Raw genomic sequence first — 26,075 nt, forward strand, 5'->3', positions numbered from 1 at the left:
GCTGTTGCCCCTACTACCCCAACAAATACGCGAAGCGTCATCAACATTACAAAAATTCCTAGCGAAGCGACTGGCTCTCCGATAGTAAACAATTACCCCACAAAGGCGTCAGGCGTCGACCGGTTTGTGGTTGCTTCGAAGTAAGACTGATATGATCCTTGTCTAGGGTCCCGCTGAAGACATTAGTGCAAGTTTCTGTTGCCAACAAGGCTTTGAATGCGGCTTTCAATCACTCTTTGACTGTGTTTGTCAGTGAGTTTGCGTTTGGTCGTGCTTTCTCGTGTGCCTTGTCGAGATATTCTTAACACCATTGCATAGATATTGACTTTTTGGGTGTGTAATAGCTAGCTATTACAACCCGCGCTCCCCTTAACAGGACTAAGCTAAGGCGTACAGCTCAATATCCCTGGGGCGTGTATTACACTTTCCAGGGCGTTGAGAGAGACAAATGAGGAAGCGTTGAGAATGTAACCCTTATCAACTTTGCCATCAAGACGCTCCCTTCTTGCTTAACACGACCTAAAAAAATCTTAAATCTACGATATAGTGTGATAAGACGCAAAATCGACGAACATCCTATCTCAAGCCAACTTGACGGAACGGTACCTAACAAATTCATTTGTTAAACTTCCATTACAGCGATCGCCGGGATGCTGTCTCTCACCTCCTGTTGTCTGCTGTAAATTGCTATACATTCATAAACAAAAAATGCCCCAGTCCACAAACGCAGAAACTCTCAAGCAAGCATCAAACCGTGATATGTTTATCTCTTATAAGAAATGGGTATGTTTAATGAGCTCCGTGGATCTGCTTTTGGTGGAGCGTAGCGGCAAACATGCATGTTTTCAAACTTGCTGAACATTGAGTTTTTGGTTTTGTTTGGGCTGGCATGGACCTGACCTAGGTCAGGTAATCCCCAAAGGCTTATGTATCGGTTTCACATCTTCTACCTCACGCGACCACAAGAAGATCAACCATCATCTCGCTGGCAGTGAAGTTGGGTCTGTTTCACTGGCTCGACTCTTAAAACTGAGTCCACGTCGAAGTCGCAAACTGCACGTTGTTGAGGAACGTACTGATAAGAGGATTTGACATCTGTAGTTCAATGCGATATGCTTCAAAACTCGGACTGCATCACGAACACGCCTTCAAGAAGCTTCCAGTAACAGATATAATTACTAAGTAGTGGTAATACTATAGTAGTAATACTACGTAGTAATAATTGTTGTAATAAGACGTGACGTTTGACGCTGAAAAGATCGAACCACCAGAATGTTCAAATGACATGAGCATACTCTTGAGTTGGTTGTTTGTTGTATTTGAACTAAAAGATCAACAATATAAAATAATCGTCATGATATCTATTGACTAAAGTTCAGAAATTCTGAAGTAGCGAACGGCGTACACTCGCAACCCGGTTCAATCGGCTTAGAACCTTGGCACGAAGAACTTGAACTTGCGTACTTTTAAACCCCTCAACATTGGTTGAAAGCTTCAAAAGTTCGTGTAATCTGGCTTCTCCAACACTCTATTGCTATTTGAACGTGTTTGATGCCTCGCCGTTGATTGAGTTTCTTCAAAAAGAAAGTCAAACCAACTTTCAACAATGACACCTCCAGTTCGGCCAAGAGGTCCCGCTTCGAAACGAAAGCCCAGGACTGCTGGCTGGTCTGTCAAATTCAGGAACTGGACTGTCAATAACGGTGAGTTCCTTACGAGCTCGCTCGAAAGATCGTTGGTGTGTGTTTTGAAGAATGGGCGGGTGCTCAATCAAGCCTATTGATTTGGTTGATGGAATCGCATGAGGATGTGATGGATTCATGTATATAATCGTTCCAGTGATATATCCACATTGGGAGGGCAGTGATCGTGTAATGTAGCTGTCATCAAATGCTTCATCAAAACAAGCAGCTCGAAATGTGCAGAAGGATGGCGGAAGAGTACAAGTTACTTTTGGAATTCATTTATCAGTTCCTAATACTCGATATATATCTGTTCCTCTGTCTCAAAACTCGCCGTCTCATTCCCAATATCTCCAAATTAGGTCCACGATACCTATGGGCTGTTATCTTTCTTGGTGTTCAATTGGCATACTTCATTATATCATATGAGCAACTGGCAGGTGCTCCAACCTTGTCTGTCTTCCGTGCTCTATTGCAAAATGGGTTAATGACGGCACGTGCGGCAGCAAATGTCATCAACTTACTCGCTGGGTAATCAAAGAAATCGATTCCGCATGATCAAATTATCACGAAGATGATGACAATATTCATCATCTAATTTTATCTCTTTGAATTTTTGTTTTCTCAGGATGATCATGTTTCCATTCTGCCGAACATTCATTTCATTCATTCGACGATCAAGCATCATCAACAGAATTGTCCCATTTGATGATAATGTCAACTTCCATATCGCTATTTCAGCTTCACTTGTTTTCTGGTCCTTTGTTCACGTTGTAAGTTCTGAGTCAACCGCCACATCATCACACAAAGTCCTCTAACATCTTTACTACCAGATTGCTCATTATTTCAACTATCTAAAAGTTGAGCAAGCGTCAATGGGACAACCGACTGCGGAGAGTTTGGCTCTGTTATCTGGACCTGGATGGACGGGTCAAGTCATTACGGTAGCTCTCTTCCTAATGATGACCTCAGCTCTTGAAATTGTTAGAAGAAAAGCTTATGAAGTATTCTGGTGAGTACCAGTTGTTGGTGAATGTCGTGTTTGAATGTCGGAACTTTGTACAAGCAGGCTCAACACCCTCATCTTCAGGTTTACACACCACTTGTTCATCTTGTTCTTTGGTGGATTACTTCTTCATGGCTCTTTCTGCTTCATCAAGGCAGATCCAGGATCAGGCGATCCGTGTCGTGGTGGGCCTCAGTTCTGGTAAGAAAGAATAATCGCTGTCTCATGGCCAACAAAAAAATCTAAATGTTCTTATTGTGTATCAGGAAATTCTTCCTCGCATCTGCCGTACTCTACTTGACTGAACGTATGCTTCGTGAATGGCGAGGACGTCGTGAGACTCACATTTCAAAAGTAGTTCAACATCCTTCTCGTGTTGTTGAAATACAAATCCAAAAACCGTCTTGCAGGACTAAAGCTGGTATGCCTAAATTAGTGCTATGATGATTCACTGACAATTAATTGATGACCTTTTGGTTACACTTTTCCATAATAGGTCAATACATATACATCAATTGTCCTGAAATCGCCACGTATCAGTGGCATCCTTTCACATTGACTTCAAGTCCTCATGAAGAATTCATCTCTGTACACATTCGTGTTGTTGGAGGTACGACATCACTGATTTGGAAATCATACGCAGAAGCGGATGAGCGGATGACTTTTAGTAATTTTTGCCCTTCTTTCTCCCAGACTGGACTTCAGCATTCTCCAAACGATTAGGCTGTCGTTTTGGTGATTCAGATGAAAGGAAGTTGACTATTCCTAAAGATTTACCTTGGGTGATGATTGATGGTCCTTACGGATCGGCAGCTGTCGATGTGTTTGATTATGAAGTCTCGGTATTGGTTGGAGCTGGTATTGGTGTCACACCATTTGCGTCAATTCTCAAGGAGATTTGGTATCGTGTCCATGAACCCAAGGCTGATGTGCGATTGCGCAAAGTCTACTTTATATGGACTTGTCGTGACAAGGAGGTGAGCCTTTCGGAGAGCAAAAACCTGTGATCAAATGGTTTTTTATGACTGAATGCTTGGTTTGAACGTCTCATTTTCCACGTTAATAGGCTTTTGAGTGGTTCCAAGACGTGCTGGCCACTCTTGAAGAAGAGAACTTGGATGGCTTCCTTGAAATTCATTCATATCTCACTGGAGGTAGGTGCTCACTGATCAGTTTTCCAGTTATTGTCCGTTCTGACGGTTGTGTTTCCTAGGTCTCAAAGACTATGAAGCTATGAACATTATCCTCAATGATGTTGGTGCCAAGACGGATGCACTGACAAGTCTTCGAGCTCCTACTCACTATGGTCGTCCCAACTTTGACAAGATTCTTAAAGGATTGCGAGTTTCTCATCCAGCTACCGACATTGGAGTCTTCTTCTGCGGTCCAAAGGAACTCTCGAATGTTATTTATGAAGCTTGCAACACGTGGACTGAGGCCACTGAAGGTAATTTGGCAGCCACAAATGATCTTTTTTGTTTCTCTTAGTCTTTTGATCAAACTTAACACACATTCTGTTTTAAACGCAAACTTAGATGGGACCAAGTTCTTTTACGCAAAGGGTACATTCATGAAATTTGGGAAGTTGTAATTGATCCAAACTAACGCGTCCCGTTTCTCAATCATAGAAAACTTTTGAGTTAGTTTTGAAATCTCATGGTCCAAATCCTTCTTGTCTAACCCTCAAGTGTATTGTTTGTAAAGTTCAAAGTTCAAGTTGAAAACACAGTAAATAATATATCGAGTTCGTAAAGTGTAAGACATAAATGTCGTTCGTCGTTGGTGTTTGGATGTTTCTGAACTTGCACGACTTACGCAAATCGGAAAGATGACAAAGTACACCGAATCGAACGGTAGTTCGTACCATTATTTGAACGTAGATCCAAACGACGGGCGGATATCAGTATCAAAAGAGGCCAAAGATTTTGATCAGGGACTGATTGTAACATTTTTGAAGGAAGCGTTTTTGCCTCATAAATTTCCAACAAGTGTGTCAAAGTAAGATGGAATGAAGCTCGTTCAATTGAATGAATGCATGATGCTAAAATGAATTCCCCTTCTAGCGATTACATACCTTACCAGATATTCGATACATCACAAGTGAGTAAACATGTTTCAGAAATCAAACTCAGATTTGCAGATGAGGGTGCCAAACTTCTTTGGAAATTGAAGGAACTTTTAAAACATTGAGGCTCAAACGCAATATGTCTACCTGATTTGCTTCCGAATCTCTGGAACTTTTCACCTTGAGTCAAAACCCATCACTAACCTGTTCCAACCCTTATCTTTTTTTCAGGCATTCTGCTCGAGTATTACTGGTTTACTCGCTCAAAGACGAACATTTAAGAGGTAACCGTCAAGTCTTCCTGAAGCTGTCAAAGAATCCATTTGACACCGTATCACACACAGGTTTGGTGTCGGAGACGCCCTCGCAACAGCAACATCCGCAACCCTCCAATCCGTATCATCAGAAGTAACCGCCCACCTCGGCAAAATTCTCTTTACCTGGAAATTCGCTCGACATCTCGACAGTGATGCCAAGCAATGGCGGTATTATGCGGATATTCTTAACGACGGCGCTATGCTTCTCGAGCTCGGAATCCCTACATTTCCGAAATCACTAACACTCCCACTTGCAATGACTGCCGCGCTGCTACGAGCGCTGTGTGGGATATGTGGAGCAGCAACACGGGTGAAACTGTCTGAACATTTTGCTAAAATGGATAATATGGCTGACTTGAACGCAAAAGACGCGAGTCAGGAGACAGTAGTTATGTTGTGTGGGATGCTGGCTGGGATGGCTGTTGTTGAAATGGTGACGGATGAGTCGTCGGCGCTTTGGCCGGTTTTTATTATGTTTACCATACTGCATTTGGCTTTCAATTATGTATGTGTGAATTTTGATGCTGACAGAAACAGATTATTTGAGGTATCTAAAGCTTCGTTTTTTGCTGTAAAACAAGCTTGCTGTGAAATCTGTAGTAATGCCGACAATGAATCGTCAAAGGTTCAGTTTGGTTTTGCATCACTATTTCAATACGAGGACTGTGTTATCACCGGTTGAATGCTCGAGGATTGAAGCTATATTCTGGAAAGAGACGTTACCGAAGATAGAAGTTGGAGCTAGGTTATCACTTGTGCTTCGAGGAGGTATGTTACGTTGAAAAGAGTGCTTAATCCAAGCATCGCTTGTCGAATTCAGGGATAGACAGTCAACATGTTTTGTCTTGTCTTTTTTTTTGTCTGCCGACAAAAAAAGTTCCGTCCTTGGAAGCCTCTTGATGAATATACTTGTCGTCCTAACCCAACTCCCTCTCCTTAGAAACAACACTAAAGTCATCAACCCACCTAATATCAGTCACGCCACACACAATCATTGCAGCAGTTCACGAACGTGCCACGACAAGAGACATATTATACGCATACTACATATGCGTGGCCGCACAGAAGGATTTCATGGAAGCATCATCTATAGATAGGAGGCTGGCTGCAACATCACCAAAGAGTATCTTGACAAGGACGATTGAACTGAAGAGGAGGGATTTTGAGGAGTTCATATCTGAAGCTGAGAAGAAGGGGTGGGAGTTGAGTAGTGAGGAGTCTGCACGTACAGGTAATTTTTGACTTTTCACTGTGGTTTTTTTTGGCGTAATGCACGCCAGCTCATATGTGAATTTGACGAAACAGATCTGGATTTTGGTAATTGGCGAGGAACTTGGGACTAGAGGGATCATTGAACGTGAAGCACAAACACCCCCTTTTTAAGTACAATCAAAACATTTACAGTAGTTGGAAGCACAAATCATCAGCCATCCCTCCTCAAAAGCACTTGTAGTAAACCTTATTGTAGATCCTCATCATGTTGCTATTTCTTTATAAACTCATTTTCTGGTTCTCTTTATACAAAGGTCTTTCATTTTAAGGGGTTGGTTTTACATTGCTAGAAGGTATCGAGACGTGGATGAGAATTTGGCATAACTCTTGATGACTTTATCAACAGCTTCCAAAAAGTCCTTTTCGGTTGCCACCTGTTCGAGTTGATGTAGTAGTTGTAGGTAAGCAGATGTAGAGCCAACAACGCACACGAAGTTCAATCAAACCAGCATTAATCAATTCTCTCAACATTGCTTTTTACCTTTCGTCGCGCTCGAATAGCAAACATGCCAGCTTCCGTACAAACCGAGCGTAATTCAGCACCAGTAGCGTTTGGACATAGACGAGCCAATAATTCATATCGAATATCTCGTTCAACACTCATGCTTCGAGCATGGATTCGCATGATGTTGGCACGGCCCTAGAGGAATGATTTAGCTGCATAATTTTTTTGTCTGCATGGACTGATTCTGTAGTAAGCATTTAAATACCTCCAAATCAGGCAAATTGAATTCAATCTTTCGATCCAAACGACCAGGTCGCAATAGGGCAGGATCAAGTGTATCAGGTCTAATTGAAGAAACCCAATAAATGGTAAGCGAAAAAACAAGCGATCGTCTACTACAATGGTCGAGTCAATACCTGTTGGTAGCCATCAACACCTTGATGTTTCCACGAGGATCAAATCCGTCCAACTGGTTGATGAGTTCCAACATGGTACGTTGAACTTCATTATCACCTCCAGCACCATCATCGAAACGAGCACCTATATGAGAGAAATACGTCAACAAAAAATGCAGGAAAAGTCAAGAATGCAACTCTCATCGCATTGTATTTATGCACACACACGCATACCTCCAATAGCATCAACCTCATCAAAAAAGATGATACAAGCCTTCTTGGTTCTAGCCATTTCAAACAATTCTCTCACCATCCTAGCACCTTCACCGACATATTTCTGTACCAATTCCGATCCAATAACACGAATAAATGTAGCATCAGTACGATTTGCGACAGCACGAGCACATAGTGTCTTTCCAGTTCCAGGTGGTCCGTATAACAAGACACCTTTGGGAGGATCAATACCCAAATTGACGAATCGTTCAGGTTGTAAGAGTGGCAATTCGACTACTTCTCGTAGTTTTTCGATTTGTTCTTTGCATCCACCGACATCAGAGTATGTTACGTCTGGTTTCTCTTCGACTTGCATCATTGTTACGGATGGATCAATTTTGGGAGGGAGTGGGATTTGGATTTGATACTTGTTTCGGTCGACACTGGTGGGTTGGTGAGAGTTAGTTTAGGTCTGAGCATCCTTTCTGGTAAGGTAATCGTTTTTTGATCCCTCACATACCCAACTCGCATTCCTTCTTCAATATCAGTTGGAGCAACTCGTTCACCCAATCCAACGACGAATTTGGCGATTTGCTTTACATTAATGACATATTTGGCGTCTTCTCCTTCACCAGCAGATATGATCTTTGTACATCTTGCCACCTGCGAGACATACGATTAGTTTTCTACTGCAGTTTTTTGGGTGGTCGACACATACCTGAAGTGGTTGTTCCTCCGACATTCGTTGCTTGTCAGCCGGTATGTCCCATAAGTTAGGTGGTGATAATCCTGTATCAGACTCCTTGACGCCTGGTGATTGATTCGAAGTATGTTTGAGTGACGCGTCATATTATGACACTGTGCCATTCAACCCGTACCCATCTTTTCATTGATACGTTTCTGAGTATCCTTTAGATCGGCTTCAATTTTCTTCAATTCTTTGGCATATGGTCCTTGTCCCTAAATGTGTTGTCGAATGTTGGCATGGTTGGATTCGATATCAAATGGTTGATGATTCTTACATAAGTCTTCAACAAGGCGATATCTCCTTCATCCAATACTATGGTAGGGGGTAAAGAGTCAGTAAACTATTCATGTCTTGTAATATGCGACAATGGATACTCTTAATCTTGTCCTCCTCTTTGCCGTCGTCCTTGTCCTTCTTTTCCCCTATTTGATAATGAATTGAGTTAGCTGAAGAGGTAGATTGATGTAATATAGTCGTATAAATAATGCATACATTTTTCCCAGTTCTCCTTTGGAGGCATCTTGTCTGTTGCTTGTCGTAACGTGTGTTTGGAACTCGGCGATTACGTTGATGGATTTGAAGGCTGATGACGCGTAACTTGAAGTAGCCGAGATACTAATTGGCTATTGGAATTTACCAAGATAGGATTCGTACGTGAATATCTACGTGCCATTGGATGTAAAGTCGTCCTCTGCAACAATCTCACTTTTCGACGACAAAAAGTGAGGAGTTGTCTGCGAATAGAGGCAAGCAAAGCAAAGAGATGATTATCAATTACGCGTTCAATATCAAGTTGCTAACAATCTCAACCTAATTATTAGAACATGGCCACAGAAACGAAAACAGAGCAGCCATCGTCCTCATCAGCAGCAGCACCTGAACCAAAGGGCGGAGAAGGAGACACCGTTGCTACCACCACAACCACAAATGCCGAAGGAGCTTCCTCTTCTACCGCTCCACCTGCTGTCGATGTATGCAAATGTGCTGGTATTCCCAGCATCAACCACACACACATTGTTTCTTGTCAAGAAATTGGTTGACACTCTGTTCGCATACTCATAGCAAGCAACAATGGATCAATTGACTGAAGCTGAAAAGACACTGCAAGATCTGGTTACAAAGAAGAAGATCATTGACAAACAATTGGTATGGCCCAAAAACATGGTGTAGGATACTTGAATGATTTAGACACAGCTGCTAACTTCAAATATTCACTCCTTACAGGCGACAGTGGAAGCAAGCATATACGCTCTAGAAGAATCATACTTGACAGACACACAGCAATACGGAAACGTCGTGAGAGGCTTCGACGGTTATCTACAAGGGAGAACAGACAAGAAAAAATACAAGATTAATGAAGCCGACAGACTCTTTTCGCAATCATCAGTCACCTATCACAGAGTATGTATTAAAAGTAGATTAGTAGTTTGGAATTATCATCTTTTTGGCTTGCTTGGGTTCCCCATGCCTGATTATTTGGATGCAACCACGTTAGACGGAATTTCTGACGTCCTTTGTCATTTATTTCCATCACAGGCATTGGAGATCAAAGCTCGTGAAGAGGAATACTCGCGTGAAGAAGAAGAGATGTATACTCATCGCAAGAAGAAGCAGAGGAGAGATGATTAATTCGCAGAATGATTAAATATGGAAAGACGATGATGAAGATTGATGGCATATATAAAACTCGCACTGTAAATATTTGCACATTTTTGTATAATTGAAGGAAAATGCACATGTTGGAGCACAAAAAATTCAGGGAAATACTTCTAATGGCCTGTCGTACTGCAAACATCACAACCAACCTTAGCTGCAGATTCCGGTGAACTTGAACGAAACTAGTCGCAATTCGAAGTGGAAACGAATAAAGAGCTTGTTAGGAGAGTTTCATTTTTTTATACATAACGCCAAACGGAGACTTGATTTTTTGTTTTATACCCATGAGAAAATCTACTAATCTGTTAGAGCTCTAAACCTATCTTCTATTTCCTTTTGCAGTTTAGCATACTTGTCTCTGACAACAGTTTCTCCTTGAGCAGGATCCTGGATAGGAATATTTCGTTTAGAAACGCATAGCAGGAGAGCAAAGGAAAAAAGAAAGCATACACAATTAAGAAGGCACTCTCACCTCAAACTTCATCGAACTGAGCTTGTAAATGACATCTCCCATAGATTCACGAATCTTGGCCCAACTTAATTGGCCAGATGATGCTTCAACTGCATGAGTAGCTTGCTCATGGAAACACATCATGTTTCTCAACATTCCGACTGTCTTGTAGAATGGACAGTATCGATCATACGCAGAATATCCATTCTGTTGCAAAAAGTCGTCCTTGATGATTTTGGCGACATCCAATGTGATCTTGTCTGTCTCAGCCAATGCCGACTAGATTATGTCGGGTGAGGTTTTGGTGAGCAATATATTATTGGAGCAAAAAAAGCCTCGAGCTGGAGTATGTAAGACACCAAAATATTGAAAACAAAAAACATTCGCCAAACCGACACCAGCAACCTAAGAACTTGGGTTTTACCTTGCCGACAAGCTGAACGATTTCAGCCAAATCTTCTTCATCTTGCAAGACCTCACGACATTTAGTTCGAATCGAGATAAATTCGGGATCAAAGCTTTCATAAAAGGGTTCAAGGGCCTTCATGTACTTGGAATAACTAATCGACCAATTCACAGATGGGAAGTGCTTTCTTTGCGCAAGTTTCTTGTCCAAGCCCCAAAAGACTTGCACGATACCAAGTGTGGCAGAAGTAACGGGATCTGAAAAGTCACCTCCTGGTGGCGATACACTTTGTTTGAAGGAGAAGTGAATGCATTAGTTTGGCACGAAACCAAAAAAATTCCCCACAAAATAGATACATACGCTCCGATGATAGAAACCGAACCATTTCGTCGAGGGTTACCCAAACAGACGACTTTACCAGCACGTTCATAAAACGAAGCCAGACGAGCTCCAAGATAAGCTGGATATCCACTGTCTGTTTGTGTGAGAAAGGAGACAAAAAAGTCAGATGACTAGGCATCAACCACGACCCACACAAGTCGAAATTTCACACAAAGTCGAAACGTACCAGCAGGCATTTCAGCCAAACGACCAGAGATTTCACGCAAAGCTTCAGCCCAACGAGAAGTAGAGTCTGCCATCATGGCAACGTTCTTGCCTTGATCACGGAAGTATTCAGATAAGGTAATACCGGTATAAATTGAAGCTTCACGAGCAGCGACAGGCATGTTTGATGTGTTGGCGACCAAAGTAGTACGTTTCATGATGGATTCTTCTTTTCCGTCAATTTCAATAGACAACTGTGCGAAAAAAATCGCTGGTCAATCCTGGTAATAAGGAGCTAAGGTCTTCTGTATTCCGCAATACCTCTGGGAAGTCCTTCAATACTTCAGCCATCTCATTACCACGTTCTCCACATCTACAAATAGCAACAGGAGATATTAGTGGTGTCACTCGAGATCATACATATGTGATACGCATGTGTGATTTGCGACTCCTACCCGACATAGATAATAACATCCGAGTTGGAGTACTTGGACACAGATTGTGAAATGACTGTCTTTCCACATCCGAAAGCACCAGGAATCGCAGTAGTTCCACCTTGAACACATCTGTGTAATTGGTTACGAGTTAAATCAGGCAACAAAAAAAGCGAGAATACTAATGGATACGTACGGGAAGAGTCCATCCAAGATACGTTGACCAACCAACAGCGGGTAATCTGCAGCCAATTTGTCTGTGACTGGACGAGGGGTTCGAACAGGCCACATTTGTAACATGGTATACTTTTGCTTTTGCCCTTCGAATTCAACTTCAATTACAGGTTGCTAAAAAAGTAGAAACGTTATAAGTTTTGATTGATACAGAAATCGTACCAGCAAATACAAGAGAAACCACGTACTGTAATGTCATATTGGCCCTTGGGAGCTACATAAGTAACAGTACCCAAAGCTTTTGGTGGTAGAATAATGTTGTGGGTGATCAAACTGTTTTCAAAGACTTTGCCGAAAATGTCTCCTCCAGTTATGTGGTCACCAATCTATATGTAATTCGATACTGAGTAAAAATGCAGCACCCAAAAAACGCCTGAAGAAATCTCGCTACATACTCTAACATTCACAGGCTCGAAATCCCAATTGAGTGCCTTATCCAAGGCAGGGGTGTTGATACCACGAGGAATGTAAATACTTTGTGACAAGTCTTGAATGCTCTGAAATAACGTTGTTGGTTCATGATCAACAAACCACTGTCATGATCGAGAGAAATTGCAAACGCTTGCCTTGAGAGGTCGTTGAATCCCATCAAAAATATTCGACATTAATCCAGGCCCCAATTCTACAGACAATGGCTTTCCGGAACGAAGCACAGGATCACCCACAGTTAAACCAGCTATTTTAAAAAAAGGTTACCAAGGAATCATTTTCAAGGAATGGAAGTGTCATAATAAGTATGTATGCCATTAGCAACGTAATCGCGATATTTACATGTTTCTTCGTAAACTTGGATGATTGCCTTGTCACCATCAATACGAATAACTTCACCAACTAGTTCCATATGTCCAACACGAACCTAATTTGAATCATTATCAGCAACGTTTGACTCTAATCGACGTGCGCTGAAGCATGTCGGTAAAAAAACTTACTAGTTCGAACATAGCACAACCAATCATCTTTTCAGCAATAACGACTACGTAAAAGAGATTATGAAAATGTTAATATAAATCAAGGAAATAAATGGAGGAGTCATGACCGAACTCGTTCTTGTCGTCGTGCTGCAAACCACAAATCCAAACCCAAATGATTAAGACTTACCAGGTCCAGACACTGAATAAATGAGCCCGAATTGACTTTCCCGATCTTCATCTCGTATTTTGCTAATGCTAGCCTTGGCATTTGCAAGTGCTCCGGCCTAAGGCAGTGTGGTTATCAGAACTCCATCTTCTGCAAAACTGATTGGAACCATTCGACGTGGATTCCTTATAGATTGCAGCATGACCTTACCATAATGAAACACTATTAACTAGCACTGAATAAATGTTCACCAAACAGCTTCAAAGTTCCGCTTGTTTGTCGTTCCCGGAATGTGCGTTGTTGGTAACCAACAGAAGCTCGACCGACGATAAAGCCCAAGATAAAGAAAAAATTTATGATAATAAACGCGTTTTCGAAGTTTTATTTATGTGCTTTATACAAGAGGTTGCTTATAATGACACGGGTCCCGCAGACATATTTTAATCGATCTCGATAACTTCCACGATCTTTGCAGGTTTCTTCGTGAAGCTCGTAATGCTAATCAGATACTAAAAGGTTTAGGTGATTGAAATTTTGAATCGCGAATAGACACACTTACACTATATCATCATCACCATCATCAGTAAGAATATTGATCTTTGAATCTTCAACACTAGTAAGTACATTGTGGACCGTAATGGGAGGAGGTTGACTTGAAAAGGGAGATGTACTGCCGTCGGGATGAACAATACACCTTTCGTCATTTGGATAGCGATTGAGAGCAGCCTGGTTGAGGAAATCATAAGAAGATGGGTACAAAATCTGAAGTGGCAACTGCCCCAGCTTACTCGGAAAGCGCCATCAATAATCAAATCCTTGGGAGAGCTTTCTTTGTTGCAAACTACACACTTCCATGTCTCCTTGCGATTCCCTACCATTAGCGACAGCATGGACTGCAAAATCGCATTAGTTAGTCCATCGCAATTCAGACTCAACATCTTCCAAATAATGTTACATACCGAAGCATCAGTACATTGAAGATGAGAGCACTTGGTAAACTTGACGGGGTGCACTATCCTCATCAACGAGACTGGACACTTGAAAGTCACCTGTATATTCAAACGCAAAAGTAGCTGAGCTGAATGATTCCAAATAAAATGATGACTGCAAAACAACGCCAACCTGAGTATCACCGGCTTGGATTTCGTCATCAGCACCAGCCATTGTTCCATCATTGAGCTTGGATCCACAAGACAAGGCATCCAATTTGGAAACAAGCTCTTTGAGAGGTGAGGTGGGGCGTTTGAATTGTAATCGTTCAAAGAAGGGTTGTTGAGGGTCGGTCGGCATTATTAGGAAGTTTTGCCCTAGATGTTTAAGAGTTTGTGCATACAACACTGATAGCATTTCGTCGTCAGTCATCTTTCTCATTGCGAATGCAAACATGCACCCAACAGCGGGAAGATTCAAGGAAACTCTCGTTATATCTGCTTGTGGCATCGAAGCCGGTATACTGTCAGAGATATCGACATATTGTTGGAGTAGACTGCCTTTGGTCTAAGAAGGATGAGGTGGCGTTATGTGATTCTACGTTGGATCGTTTGAGAATACAACAAATTTAAGCTCTTACACTTACTAGCTTCAAATTCACTATCATCCCGTTAACTCGTAATAGTTGACCATATGATTGCCCCAACAAGCCTTCCGTCAAAATTCTCCCTGGGCCTTGCGGAGTCCTTGGAGGCCCGGGAAAGTGATTGTATTGATTGAAGTCGGCCTAACATTAGATGCCCCGGACATTAGCCTTGCACATAATTGCACAGGTAGCGACGCCCTGCATCGTGGCGTACATCTAGTTGGCTTACCCCACACACGTAAAGGAAGACACGGTTCTTTCTTGAGAATCTGAAGATTCCAGGAAGATCTGTTGGATTATATTCTGGATTGAGCATGCGATAGTTGTTGCGATCATGGCGGATGTTGACGGTTTGAGCTCCTTGATTTGGACTCATGACCGTACGACCCAGTTCGCCTTCAATGACATAAAAGTAGTTTGTGAAAGAGTGAAAGTTCCTTTCTCTGTTGAAAGAGCATTGGATTTAAATGTGAGTAAAGAGACACGCGTTGGCCGGGAATGGTTTTGTGACGAGAGCGAAACGTACAACAGCTGTTCCCATGGTCGTGCGGCAATTTGTTCTAGGGTAGTACCCATATTGATGGTAACTGGTGCTGGTGGTGTTGGAGCAGCACTTGATGAGCGAGAGAGATCGGGCACGTGTATATTTTGTCTACATGGAAGGGTAGACAGTCAAACTAGCGAAGCTATCGATCGTTTTCGCGACAAAAACACGTACGGGGATCTTTGTGCAGCGACGCTATAAGAGAGATGTAATCAGAATGGGTGGCAAGTTTCATGGTAGTGACACTTGCACAGGCCACTTACTCGGTCCTTTCATAACCAGGAAAGACGGCAGCCCTCAGCGCCTCAATCCAATTCTCTTTCTTGTAGTTTGATTTGGTTCCTAGATATAGGCCCTTGTGGGATCTCAGCCAGTCAAGAATAGCTTTGATTTCTTGGATGGTCAGTCTGTTTTGCTCAGTGTATCCAATTGTCTAGCAAAGGAAGAGTTTGTCAGTCGCAGCGACATTTCAAGATAGATGAGGTTGAATGCAAGGGCAATGCAGTATAGACAGTGGCATACCGAGAGGTTTTCTCTTGGATTCCTACATATATCTCGCAGACTATAAATAGGAAGAATGAGAACTATACGTCAGATTCACATCCGGAAATGACTTCCCACACTTGCAAAACAAAAACCAAGCTCCAGACAACTAGTAGCCACCTTGCGTAATCTGTATCGGTCAGTATCGACCTCAGTACTGGTTTGTTGGGTGTACTAGGTCCTCCGTTCATTGTTTGTAGTCTCTATGCTTGTCATTAATCAACTTGGTTTTGAAGTACCGAAAAAACACGAGATCAAGAAATAGACAAAGCTTCGTTTCACGTCGCGATAAATACTCATTTTGGCCTAAATATATTTAATATTACGAAGGATGACGTTCAAATCAATTGGAGAATGATGTATTTTGTGGCAACTAAACTTCGTCATGCAAAAAGCACCAAACTGCACTTGGAACGAATTGTTCATAATATCATAGTGGGGTTGGAGAAAGAGGCTGTTGTCATCCTAGCCATAGTAAGTACTCGAATCTCGCTCCATTCCATTTATACAAGCTGCATCCGTTCACATATCTCGCTCCTGAATATTGAACTATGAACTCACCACGCCCAGAGACGAGATCTATCGCGTTCTGCACTCCATAGCCCTTATTCATATCGCTTCAACCATTTAAAACTACTCTACTGTAGGAAACGTCCTTGGGGCTCCCGGAAACTCGCGACCCAAAATGGAAGAGTCGACCTTGGACTTGTTGCATCATGAAAAGCAGTTTGGGGCCAGTCTGCCCGAATTGCCATTTCCTCTGGCTTCTGGGAATGCAAAATCTGCACATGCTCCTCCTGCTGCTTTCAATAGTGCAAACCATTCACCTCTCTCCACTTATGCCGACGATAACTACCAGGGAAACGACTCCATCGCCAGAAACTTGGGCTCATCTATCGGTCTAGGTGTAGAGGGCAAGCTAGAGAACATCAAGATGGAGGATCAACATGGGTAAGCATTGGAACAATCGCCAAACACTGCGCATCCTCTTCTACGCATTCCCCTAACAAACACCACAATCTTACCAACCTTCCCCGAAAAAATCAACAAACAAGGGATCCGCAAGATGCTATGCTACAACAGCAACAATATAGTGATAATTTCCATGTCGTCAATCCTGGAGACGCGTTAGGTGTCTTCGATCCAATGATGGTTCATCCTGGCTTTGGTAAACACACCAAGTCCGACATCTTGACTCCGCCTATTAAACATTTTTTAAACTTGACTCAAAAACATCCAGGTTATGGCCAATCTCACCAGTATGCTCGACAGCCTAGAGTACAACGTCCACAACAGAACAACTATCGTTCTCCTACTCAATCCCCCAACTACCAACAACCACAAAGGAACTATGTCAACCAGGATGGACGAGTACAACAGCAAGGCCGCTTCCGCGATCCTGCTAGTGATATCTGGAGACAGCCAATGATCAACCTGGCTGGTGGTAATCAGCACAAGTCTAAAAGAAATCAAGATGGCTACGGACAACATCCCACTATGATGGAGTTGTATCCTGGCCAACAAGGTAATCAGCAAGGATTCCATTCTTCCAGCAATCAAGTCATGGTTTGCAGATACTTTTTAAATGGTTATTGCTCTCGCGGAGGTAAGGGCTGTTTTTGCTACTAATCGTCAAGTTTTGTTTCTTCCCAGACTACCTTGATAACCAATACCCATTCATACTCAATATTAGAGCAATGCAACTTTCTCCACTTGTTGCCTAGTCCAGCTCAGCCTGGTGCAATCGTACGACCCCAAGCTGGGGGAAGTGGACAATATGTGCCTCAGCACGTAACTTACGCGGGCCCTCTAAGCACATTCCAATATGCACCGTTTGATGCACAAACTCCTTTAGTGGCCTTGCCAGGATCCTTCACATACAATATGTCACCTATGACGGCAATGCCTCAACCGCATATGAAGCTTCCTGGAAGCGAACGGGACATGTCGTCGTCTATGATGTCGGGGCAACGTCCTATTTATTCAACATCTGTACCATTTACTTCACAAAATCGCTTTTCTTCGGGCACTGTCATGTCACCGCAACAACCTCTCCAACAGCAGCGTCGTAGGATGCCCTTTGAGGAGGCGAATAGATTTATGGGTATTCCTTTAGAAGAGTTGGTAGGGGCTATTTATGCCATAAGTCGTGATCAACACGGATGTAGATACTTGCAGACTAAGCTAGAAGAGCACAATGAGAAGAATCTAAACTTGATTTTTGCGGAAATCTATTCGCACATTGGTGAACTTATGACTGGTATGTATTGTGTTGGCTCTTCTGCTTGAACCCATTTATCTTTCTATTGGGGGGTTTTTGTTCATCGTCGTCGTCTTGTAGATGCATTTGCAAACTATTTGTGTCAAAAGATCTTCCATTTTTGCTCTGATGAGCAGAGAACCGTCATTGTTGATGCTATTGCACCTGATCTGGTTCGAATATCCATGAACTCGCATGGTACTCGTGCGGTTCAGAAATTGCTGGATGTCTTGTCCAGCCCTGAACAGGTATGTCGTTATTGTGAATTTTGGGCTTTTTGTTCAAGCATGATATTCAGTCGAACTCACCAAATCTACGACCTACTTAGATTCGTAAAGTCGTTTTAGCTTTGAGCACCAATGTTGTTGCTCTCATGAAGGCAAGTTACAGCACACTACATACACGAGCAACATAATCCATTGGCCGATACGTCTTCCATCAATAGGATTTGAATGGCAATCACGTCATCCAAAAATGTTTGGCAAGAATGTCGTCAGAGCATACTCAAGTGAGATTCCTCGTCCTTGGTAAATGTTTTTTACGTCATGAGATTTGACTCATTAATCCTTCTTCACAGTTTATATATAATGCAGCTACCGAGAACTGTGTAGATGTTGCAACTCATCGTCATGGATGTTGTGTTTTGCAACGTTGTATGGATAATGCTTCTGAAGCTCAGAAGGCCCAATTAGTTACGGAAATCAGTCGTAATGCGCTGGTACTCGTTCAAGTGAGTATTCGATCGATTTTGCTCTCCTTTTTTTGCTCTTTGGTAGACACCATCGCAAACTAATTTGATCGGCTTGACATAGAACGAGTTTGCCAACTATGTTGTACAGTATGTTTTGGAAAAGTCTCCGTCACATGTTACCATTGTAGCTCAGCAGTTACTTGACAATGTCTTTCTATTGTCTCTTAACAAGTTCAGCTCCAATGTGATTGAGAAGGTACACGGTCGGATATAACGACACGCTCATATTTATTGATTTTCTTGACTTTAAATAACCGCTATATTTATTCTAGTGTATTAAACTAACGGATGGAGAGACTCGTGAAGCTATGATCGCTGAAATTTTGTTCCCAGAGAAACTGGAACATCTAGTAGCCCATCCTATTGGAAACTATTGTGTACAGACCGCTCTAGATTTTGCGGACAAGAAGCAACGAGCTGTGGTAAGTTGTCTCATCATTTGAAATGCATCCAAGCCCAAGATTGACACAGTTTTTTTTCTCCACTAGCTCTTTGAGCTTCTCCAGCCATTGTTGCCTTCGTTGCGCAACTCGGCTTGTGGTAAACGGATTCAGAGCAAGCTTCTGAAGACGACATAATGATATGATATGATGGTTGAGAGGTACAGTAAAAATTGTACGTACAATAGAATACAATGTGAAGAACAATTTGAGGTTTTAGGCAATGTTGCAAAACAATTCTGGCACCGTAAAATATGTTCTTTTTGTCCTATGAGTGTAATTTAATTTGAAAATGTATAAACAAAGAGTGTAGCAGTATACAAGGCGACATATGCACAGATGAAGTCGTTCAAGTTGCTTTCGTGACCCGTAATCGTATCCTCGGTGTATTTCTCACCACATGCATCCTGCATCAACCAAAACAACGGCATCAGACTCTACCTATTACCGAAATTCAAAACGCAGCAGCTCGTACCTATCCAAATCCCCACTAACAGACTCCCAAACATCCGTAGCTTTACAGGTATCAATCTCCGTCACGACAATAATATTCAATGTTCGCTTGAGCATTTCAACCACAGTGACGGCCTTGTTCATAGCGACGCCTTTAGCGGTTACGACAACTTCGGGACGTTGGGCTAGAGCTTTAGCTATTTGTTGGGATACTTGGGATGCTTTTGATTGTATTGTGACTACAAAGTCTTCTGGACCTGTATACGTAATGGCGCTTAGAATAGGGTAAGTCCAGATGGAGGTTGTGGTTGAGGACTTGCCAGCTGGTGCATCGTTGTCTAATCCGACTTCCTTTTGCCTATAGTTCTCCATTGGTATGGATCTATGGTTCAAGCAGGTGAGTACATTGGACATTGGAGATGTTGGATTCAAGCTGGCGAGTCGAGCATGCAAAAAAACAAGAATGGTTGAATCCTCCTGACTGAGGCAAACGCAATTGACACGCAATTGACGAAAGGCCGATTCAAACGGTATACACATATGAAATAGGCCTCCCTTTGCTCTTTGACATCAACAAAATGAAAGTGATTGCCAAACTCACCGTGAATGACTGGAGTCGAGTTTACAAGCAATTCAATGGACAATAAGAAGCAACGAGACGATTAATCAAGTGCCACGGATTAGCAGCGAACGGGGGATAGTCTCGACTTTGGCCTAGAATTGTCAAAGTAGGAGAAAAGATCGTTTTGCAAAAATAGGTTGCGCACGACACACCTTATCACAACCCAAATGTAAACAACGACGCGTTTTCTACGTTATCTACATTCTATGAATATGGAATGTTTTAATGACTGGGTTTAGCCTTGAAAAGTTTGGTTCTTCCTAGTGACTTGGCTGTGATTCGCGAAACACTTGGCTATTTGTCATTTGCCCAGATGCCAATTTATCGTGGCAGGGATCATAAGCACGCAGCATACTTGACTCGCGTCGACAGCTGACCGATCTTGTCCCTGGAAGTCTCACACACAACTGTCAAACCGACCCAAACAACAATCGTGTCTTAAAATCCTTTAACCTCATTGTGACGATGAACCTCTTTTTGACAAAGCAAAAGTGTACATTCCAAGTCGATGGAGTCATTGAAGACACCAACAACCTGCCCTTTGTCTCGGGCGTCTTCTTTGTCAAATGGAAGCTGGGAACAACAAGAGGCCGAACAGCGAGGTCTGAAATCGAGTCTTGCTGGTTCCTTTGAAATTTAGTGTGAGAGCCACAACTCGAATCATATACTGACTCTCTTTTGAACTATTCTTTCTCTTATAGAGAATCCGTGAGAGATCATATCGTCACTTGGAATTCAACATTCAAGCTGGAAGCAACAATCACGGTTGGCAAGGATGGTGTCTTGCTGCCTTGTGAGATGTTGTTTGAACTCAAACAGGTACCTGCAAAGAGACATATACTGCCACTATTTTATACTCACACTCATTATACACAGGAAGTGAATGGTGCTAAAACCGCTGAAGATGTTGGGGTTGTCCGGGTCAACCTATCCGAGTTTGCTGGACTGAGAGGTGCAACAAGACGATATCTATTACAGGATTCTAAAGTCAATTCAACTATGAAGGTATTACTCCTAGCGCTCATTTTTGGGTTGGTCTGTGGCTGAGCGACTATCGTGGCAAAGTCGACTTTTGTTGTCAGTGTTAACACGTGTCTTTCCAACCTTGGAATAGCTGATGCTAGATATGACTCAAATACGAGGAGATCCTGTATTCAAAGTGTAGGTCCTATTTGTTGTCGTCGTGTTGAACGTGCGGTGAACAAAGTAAATAACCGATTTTTGCTCAGACCGCCACCAACACAAACAAATGTCATATCGATACGAGGTATACTGGCTGAGGGAACTGGTGATAGGACGGCGCCAATAGAACCAGATGATCCAAGTCAGATACAGACACGGTCGTTAGATAGAGGGGTATGTTGAATCCCGTCAATACAGAGAGTTGATACATTTTTTGGCTCACTCGCTCCTACCTATCAACAGGGAACAATGTCACGGACACTATCCATGTTCCAGACAGCAGACGATCAGGCAATATTAGACGAGATATTCAAACAAGCAGATGCCGCTCCGGAACTCTGAAACACCCTACACCCTCCAACATTATGAAAATCTGAATGCATATTTGCAAGATGGTTGACATAACTTGGGACGCACAGAAAAACTGCTTGTTGTTGTTTTGGTCGCAAAATAAGTTATTTTTTACTCCTAGTTTGACCCAAACGCAATATGTTTTTTACCATCCCCGTAGTATTTTATATTGTTATATTCTGAATAATGTCAAGTACACGTAACCAATTCCGAGAGATGTGTATACTGAAACGATCAAGAGCGGCAGAAACTCTAAATCAGTCTTGAATATTGCAGAGTGGAGGACTGCCACATACATATGTATCACCACCAATCCACTCAAATACATTTTCTCCAAAAATATTAATTGGAGTTGGTTTTGCGTTCTAAGTTGATGTTTTTGTGATATTTAAGATGAGGTGGCAGAATTATGACGGCACATAAAGGAGATGCAACAAAAGGCGGAAGTATACCTTCCTAGAGCATGATATCCAAGCATTGCAAACAATGCTAGTAGACAGAGCTTAATTGGTCCCTCTAAGTAAAGTAGTAAAGGAGTGAGCACTACATTTATCGTCGCTATTCAATCGACGTATTCTCATACCTGCTGCTTTGAAGAGGAGTGGAAACAATGAAAACGATCCAGCAATGCTCAGCAGATAGAAGAGCCTAGCATGCTTCTCTGACTTGGTGGCTATCAAACTGTTTGTGATGGTAAGGGCAAAAAGCACACAGAAATTTGTATGGAAGTTCCACGAAACATTACAACACCTGAATGGTACAATTCCCAGCAATATTGCCTTTTCATGGACATGCCATCCAAACATGAATGATCCAAAAGCACACATTGTTATAGAGTGTATGAATTCGTCTGGAGTAGGTGACTGCCAGACTCGAATTATGCTGGGCTATGAAACAGTGGATATTAATGAGTCCCCCAAAAAATAGATTAATGTGTCTTCGAAGAATTCTTTTCACACACACCACTTGAGACAACACCGTTGCAATCAACGTATGCAGTGGTGTAATATTGGGCAGTACTCCAAAGCTCACGTCTCCAACCAGTCCACGAGTTAGTGTAGGAAGTTCTTTAATCCATAAGAGCCCCAAAAGTTTTGCAACTAATGCAAAAAAGGCGGTTTAACGTGCAATGATTGGCTGTGAATTGTTGCCAAGAACTCACCTCGCACTAGCACACGATCAGCAAAAGCATACAATGCCCAAAAGTTTGGTGCCCAGTAAGCGTGACATAAGCCACGTTTGAATGGGAATAACCGAGACAATATTTGTGGCAATTGGTCATAAAATGGACCAAAAGATACCATAAAGACACTCAATACAACCATACCCAGGGAAATGAAGCGCTGTATTGAGAATGAGCCTGTATAAAGTGAGACGGAATGAATATGAATCTTTTCTCGACCATTCTCGCAGAACAGCATACCTTGCTGTGTAAAACAATACTGTCGAAGCAAGTAGACAAAGTATGCAGGTGCGATATAGAGAAAGATGTGCTTCATGTTGAGCATGATAGTAAAAGCGGCAGCTCCAATCAGCACATTGCCCTGTAAGATGTTGTTGGGCGTCAGCTTTTTTGCCATTCAGAAACTTTGGTGTCATTCATACTTCGAGGATTGAGTCTATCGAAAACACGAGCAACCCGTATAGAAACCCGTTATACTGAAAATGGATATTGTCCACAATCATCAGTCCAGGATTGAGAAATATTAGAGCTAGCTGAATCAAGACATGTCGATTGGAATGTTTTGCGAATCTAAGTGGTGACAGGTGTTTCAATACTTGTTCCAAGAAACGATTAAGCGCCCATGCTTCTGATACCTCCAAGCAGCCAGAAACAATATAGATTCAGTCATCATGACAGTCAACCTCTGAAAGATGACTGTTGCAGGACTTGCGTAATTCAGGTTTTCAAGTTTGAGCATGTCTGGGTCCACGAATTGAGCTGGTATCGCCAGTATTTTCTCAAAACGTGCAAAGAGAGGAGGATAGTCTAACGTCCATTCTGACGTGTCCTGTGTCGAAAACCAGCTTCAGATGTTTTGATCTGGAATTTAATGTTGAGCAACGGTCCTTTCCACACCTCGTAATACCATTTTGAAATCGGAAGTGAATGCGTTATAGCTAGCCAGTTACGATGAACTTCAAAGTCCGTTGAGCGACTAATAACAAGTTCGTTAACATTTCGAATGTCAGAAAACGCGTTCGTTCAATGTGCTTACTAGGCAGGGATCAACAGCCATTTGACGATAAATGAGACGATGAAAAGGGATAACGCGTAATACGTCTCCCTCCCTGTCTCTTTTGGTACATTCTTGATCTTGCCTACCATTCTCAATTGCAAAATCCAAAACTCCAGAGCTGGAGGCTATAGGAAGAGGAAGCGATGACTAAAGAGTAAGTTCCACGCTTGTTTGCATTAATATCGATCTTGGAGTATTGAAACTTACGTCTGCTTTTCTTTACTTAGGGCTGAAATGGTTTATGCCAATGATGGCACAGTTGAACGAAGATCCATGTCAGATTACAAGCTACAAGACGCCAACTATCAAATTACGGAACGATCTTATTCGCAACAATATGCTGGCTTGTATTTCAGTCGATTGAGCAGGCTAAGGCAACGAGTCAAAGAAGCTGCGCAACAGAAATGGAGTCAAGAGGGTATACTCAACAGCTCAAGACATTGTGTTTATTTTTAGTTGATTTTTATTTCTTTATAGCACCGAATGCTATATACGTGGATAAAGTACTGGACGTTGAACCAAACAAACCCAACTGGGTTATGGGTACCTTATATAAGGATATGCCTCTGAAACCAAACATATTGGATGAAGTAGCTGCCGATGTAAGGTTATGCTCCTCTATCCTTATACAATCTTTCGTTCTGACTTTCTTCCGTTGCGAATAGCACTGGGTCGCAGTACCTCCTCCAAGAGAAAAGTACACTTCTGCAAAGGACAGGCTTGTCATTGAAGATCATTCTGGACGTTTGAAACTCAAATTGTCTGAAGAGATCATGTCAGCTCAGATATGGATTACTGGTATGTTTCATGCTTTAGTGAAAAACACCACGGTGTGATTGCTTAATCCCCTGGTCAATTCAGGTGTCATTGCAGCTGTAATGGGAAGCATTACCGCAGACGGAGAGTTTGAAGTAGTAGATGTGTGCTTTGCTGGTGCACCTCTTCCACCTGCTATTCCCTCAAGACCTCCAAACAGTTGAGTCTCTCATTTGGCATCAGCAAAGTCACTGGTTTTTGTTAAATGTGCACGTTTTCAATTCTCAGGCCGCCGAAACTTGATGGCATTGGTGAGCGGAATATCACTGGGTGATGCTAAGTCCAACCCTACAAGTCTGCGAATGATGATGGATTTCCTAACTGGAGAGTTAGGAGCACTTTCGGTATGCTTCATTCTTCATACCCAATTACATGTCTTCTTTTTTTTGCTGATCGCTTGGAAACTTCTTAGGATCAAATGAAGAATGCTGATATTACGCGTGTTGTAATTGCTGGCAACTCTCTTGTTCGTCCCACGAAGGTTTCCGACGACGATCATAGAGTAAGTCAGCAGGGAAAATACTTTAAATAGTATCTATGTGTGAAATCTCACATACTGTTCTTTAGAGCCGCAGAAACGCAGAGAATGCCCCAAACCCATTCTTTGATTCTATATTAATGCTGGATGACATCCTTGCCGAATTATGTGATACAGTAGCAGTGGATTTGATGCCTGGAAAATCAGATCCAACTACTGCATCGCTACCGCAACAACCTATACATGCAACCATGTTTAAAAATGCATCCAAGTGCTCTACTTTCAGTAGTGTGACCAACCCACACTCGTTTGTGACTAGTGGTGTTAGGTAAACAAGTTTTTGCATTTGAGAAAAACCTTGGACAATATTTTGCTGACTTCTTGTATTCTCTCTCGATTAGTGTGCTCGGATCATCAGGCGAGAACCTTGAAGACATTTATCGTTTCGTCGACTCTGAAGATCGCATTCGGATGGTTGAATCCTTCTTGACTTGGGGTCATATTGCTCCTACCTGTCCCGATACTCTTTGTAAGTATGATCCGTCACACCAAATGCGGCTGACTCTAACCACTATTTACGAATAGGGTGCTATCCGTACAAGGACGAGGATCCATTTGTTCTAGAACAACGTCCTCATGTATTCTTTATTGGCAACCAACCTAAATATGAAACCAAGCTGGTAGAAGGTGTGATTGCTCTTGTGCTCAATGATACTCATCGTTTGGCCTGACAATCGTCTCACGGTATAGGACCACCAGGACAATCTACTTTAATAGTTTTATTGCCTTCATTTTCTAAAACGGCAACCATTGCACTAGTGGATTTGGATACGCTCGAGTGTATTCCGGTGTCTTTTGGACTTTGAGATTGT

At 42.2% G+C, this 26,075-nt stretch overlaps 12 protein-coding genes across 12 annotated transcripts; 7 read left to right on the top strand and 5 right to left on the bottom strand.

Moving 5' to 3' along the window:
• Positions 1 to 1,929: 1,929 nt before the first annotated feature.
• SmJEL517_g03736 (uncharacterized protein) lies at positions 1,930 to 4,327 on the top strand (the record flags this gene model as incomplete). The annotated part of the gene is made up of 11 exons (XM_031169664.1): positions 1,930 to 2,213; positions 2,311 to 2,455; positions 2,516 to 2,694; positions 2,773 to 2,889; positions 2,955 to 3,109; positions 3,185 to 3,298; positions 3,382 to 3,665; positions 3,755 to 3,842; positions 3,902 to 4,135; positions 4,224 to 4,250; positions 4,317 to 4,327. The coding sequence occupies 11 exons, from the start codon at positions 1,930 to 1,932 to the stop codon at positions 4,325 to 4,327; spliced, it is 1,638 nt and encodes a 545-aa protein (XP_031024310.1).
• Positions 4,328 to 4,516: 189 nt separating this feature from the next.
• SmJEL517_g03737 (uncharacterized protein) lies at positions 4,517 to 6,413 on the top strand (the record flags this gene model as incomplete). Its single annotated transcript, XM_031169665.1, has 7 exons — positions 4,517 to 4,686; positions 4,752 to 4,788; positions 4,985 to 5,037; positions 5,098 to 5,575; positions 5,652 to 5,838; positions 6,011 to 6,301; positions 6,376 to 6,413. The coding sequence occupies 7 exons, from the start codon at positions 4,517 to 4,519 to the stop codon at positions 6,411 to 6,413; spliced, it is 1,254 nt and encodes a 417-aa protein (XP_031024311.1).
• A 207-nt stretch (positions 6,414 to 6,620) lies between these two features.
• Positions 6,621 to 8,663, bottom strand: SmJEL517_g03738 (uncharacterized protein; the record flags this gene model as incomplete). The annotated part of the gene is made up of 11 exons (XM_031169666.1): positions 6,621 to 6,716; positions 6,824 to 6,982; positions 7,053 to 7,131; positions 7,204 to 7,327; positions 7,417 to 7,838; positions 7,916 to 8,058; positions 8,114 to 8,205; positions 8,274 to 8,355; positions 8,418 to 8,455; positions 8,518 to 8,565; positions 8,636 to 8,663. 11 exons carry the CDS (start codon positions 8,661 to 8,663, stop codon positions 6,621 to 6,623), a joined length of 1,311 nt encoding a protein of 436 aa, XP_031024316.1.
• A 304-nt stretch (positions 8,664 to 8,967) lies between these two features.
• On the top strand, positions 8,968 to 9,772 carry SmJEL517_g03739 (uncharacterized protein; the record flags this gene model as incomplete). The annotated part of the gene is made up of 4 exons (XM_031169667.1): positions 8,968 to 9,114; positions 9,206 to 9,289; positions 9,368 to 9,544; positions 9,680 to 9,772. The coding sequence occupies 4 exons, from the start codon at positions 8,968 to 8,970 to the stop codon at positions 9,770 to 9,772; spliced, it is 501 nt and encodes a 166-aa protein (XP_031024317.1).
• A 324-nt stretch (positions 9,773 to 10,096) lies between these two features.
• On the bottom strand, positions 10,097 to 13,160 carry SmJEL517_g03740 (H+-transporting two-sector ATPase; the record flags this gene model as incomplete). The annotated part of the gene is made up of 15 exons (XM_031169668.1): positions 10,097 to 10,186; positions 10,272 to 10,529; positions 10,675 to 10,942; positions 11,017 to 11,131; positions 11,225 to 11,456; positions 11,524 to 11,575; positions 11,658 to 11,768; positions 11,833 to 11,984; positions 12,059 to 12,196; positions 12,266 to 12,367; positions 12,431 to 12,546; positions 12,642 to 12,726; positions 12,800 to 12,843; positions 12,969 to 13,065; positions 13,158 to 13,160. 15 exons carry the CDS (start codon positions 13,158 to 13,160, stop codon positions 10,097 to 10,099), a joined length of 1,863 nt encoding a protein of 620 aa, XP_031024403.1.
• A 227-nt stretch (positions 13,161 to 13,387) lies between these two features.
• On the bottom strand, positions 13,388 to 15,801 carry SmJEL517_g03741 (uncharacterized protein; the record flags this gene model as incomplete). The annotated part of the gene is made up of 12 exons (XM_031169669.1): positions 13,388 to 13,445; positions 13,507 to 13,673; positions 13,736 to 13,840; positions 13,907 to 13,996; positions 14,070 to 14,444; positions 14,524 to 14,664; positions 14,753 to 14,966; positions 15,050 to 15,175; positions 15,242 to 15,262; positions 15,331 to 15,500; positions 15,590 to 15,629; positions 15,731 to 15,801. The coding sequence occupies 12 exons, from the start codon at positions 15,799 to 15,801 to the stop codon at positions 13,388 to 13,390; spliced, it is 1,578 nt and encodes a 525-aa protein (XP_031024402.1).
• Positions 15,802 to 16,295: 494 nt separating this feature from the next.
• SmJEL517_g03742 (uncharacterized protein) lies at positions 16,296 to 18,285 on the top strand (the record flags this gene model as incomplete). The annotated part of the gene is made up of 6 exons (XM_031169670.1): positions 16,296 to 16,561; positions 16,666 to 16,778; positions 16,851 to 17,216; positions 17,304 to 17,870; positions 17,952 to 18,118; positions 18,199 to 18,285. The coding sequence occupies 6 exons, from the start codon at positions 16,296 to 16,298 to the stop codon at positions 18,283 to 18,285; spliced, it is 1,566 nt and encodes a 521-aa protein (XP_031024405.1).
• A 72-nt stretch (positions 18,286 to 18,357) lies between these two features.
• SmJEL517_g03743 (uncharacterized protein) lies at positions 18,358 to 19,199 on the top strand (the record flags this gene model as incomplete). Its single annotated transcript, XM_031169671.1, has 5 exons — positions 18,358 to 18,378; positions 18,448 to 18,600; positions 18,683 to 18,817; positions 18,894 to 19,043; positions 19,110 to 19,199. 5 exons carry the CDS (start codon positions 18,358 to 18,360, stop codon positions 19,197 to 19,199), a joined length of 549 nt encoding a protein of 182 aa, XP_031024404.1.
• Positions 19,200 to 19,410: 211 nt separating this feature from the next.
• On the bottom strand, positions 19,411 to 19,886 carry SmJEL517_g03744 (uncharacterized protein; the record flags this gene model as incomplete). The annotated part of the gene is made up of 2 exons (XM_031169672.1): positions 19,411 to 19,468; positions 19,537 to 19,886. 2 exons carry the CDS (start codon positions 19,884 to 19,886, stop codon positions 19,411 to 19,413), a joined length of 408 nt encoding a protein of 135 aa, XP_031024399.1.
• A 715-nt stretch (positions 19,887 to 20,601) lies between these two features.
• SmJEL517_g03745 (uncharacterized protein) lies at positions 20,602 to 21,660 on the top strand (the record flags this gene model as incomplete). The annotated part of the gene is made up of 6 exons (XM_031169673.1): positions 20,602 to 20,738; positions 20,838 to 20,955; positions 21,013 to 21,141; positions 21,251 to 21,297; positions 21,366 to 21,492; positions 21,562 to 21,660. The coding sequence occupies 6 exons, from the start codon at positions 20,602 to 20,604 to the stop codon at positions 21,658 to 21,660; spliced, it is 657 nt and encodes a 218-aa protein (XP_031024398.1).
• A 397-nt stretch (positions 21,661 to 22,057) lies between these two features.
• On the bottom strand, positions 22,058 to 23,591 carry SmJEL517_g03746 (uncharacterized protein; the record flags this gene model as incomplete). The annotated part of the gene is made up of 8 exons (XM_031169674.1): positions 22,058 to 22,185; positions 22,253 to 22,350; positions 22,420 to 22,556; positions 22,633 to 22,769; positions 22,832 to 23,029; positions 23,093 to 23,213; positions 23,275 to 23,422; positions 23,488 to 23,591. The coding sequence occupies 8 exons, from the start codon at positions 23,589 to 23,591 to the stop codon at positions 22,058 to 22,060; spliced, it is 1,071 nt and encodes a 356-aa protein (XP_031024401.1).
• Positions 23,592 to 24,052: 461 nt separating this feature from the next.
• SmJEL517_g03747 (DNA-directed DNA polymerase) lies at positions 24,053 to 26,069 on the top strand (the record flags this gene model as incomplete). The annotated part of the gene is made up of 11 exons (XM_031169675.1): positions 24,053 to 24,063; positions 24,137 to 24,327; positions 24,387 to 24,511; positions 24,575 to 24,707; positions 24,771 to 24,884; positions 24,954 to 25,069; positions 25,138 to 25,227; positions 25,293 to 25,531; positions 25,605 to 25,732; positions 25,789 to 25,890; positions 25,954 to 26,069. 11 exons carry the CDS (start codon positions 24,053 to 24,055, stop codon positions 26,067 to 26,069), a joined length of 1,365 nt encoding a protein of 454 aa, XP_031024400.1.
• Positions 26,070 to 26,075: the final 6 nt, after the last annotated feature.

The sequence above is a fragment of the Synchytrium microbalum genome (assembly GCF_006535985.1).
Source record: "Synchytrium microbalum strain JEL517 chromosome Unknown SmJEL517_scf0021, whole genome shotgun sequence".
NCBI classification, from domain to species: Eukaryota; Fungi; Chytridiomycota; class Chytridiomycetes; order Synchytriales; family Synchytriaceae; genus Synchytrium; species Synchytrium microbalum.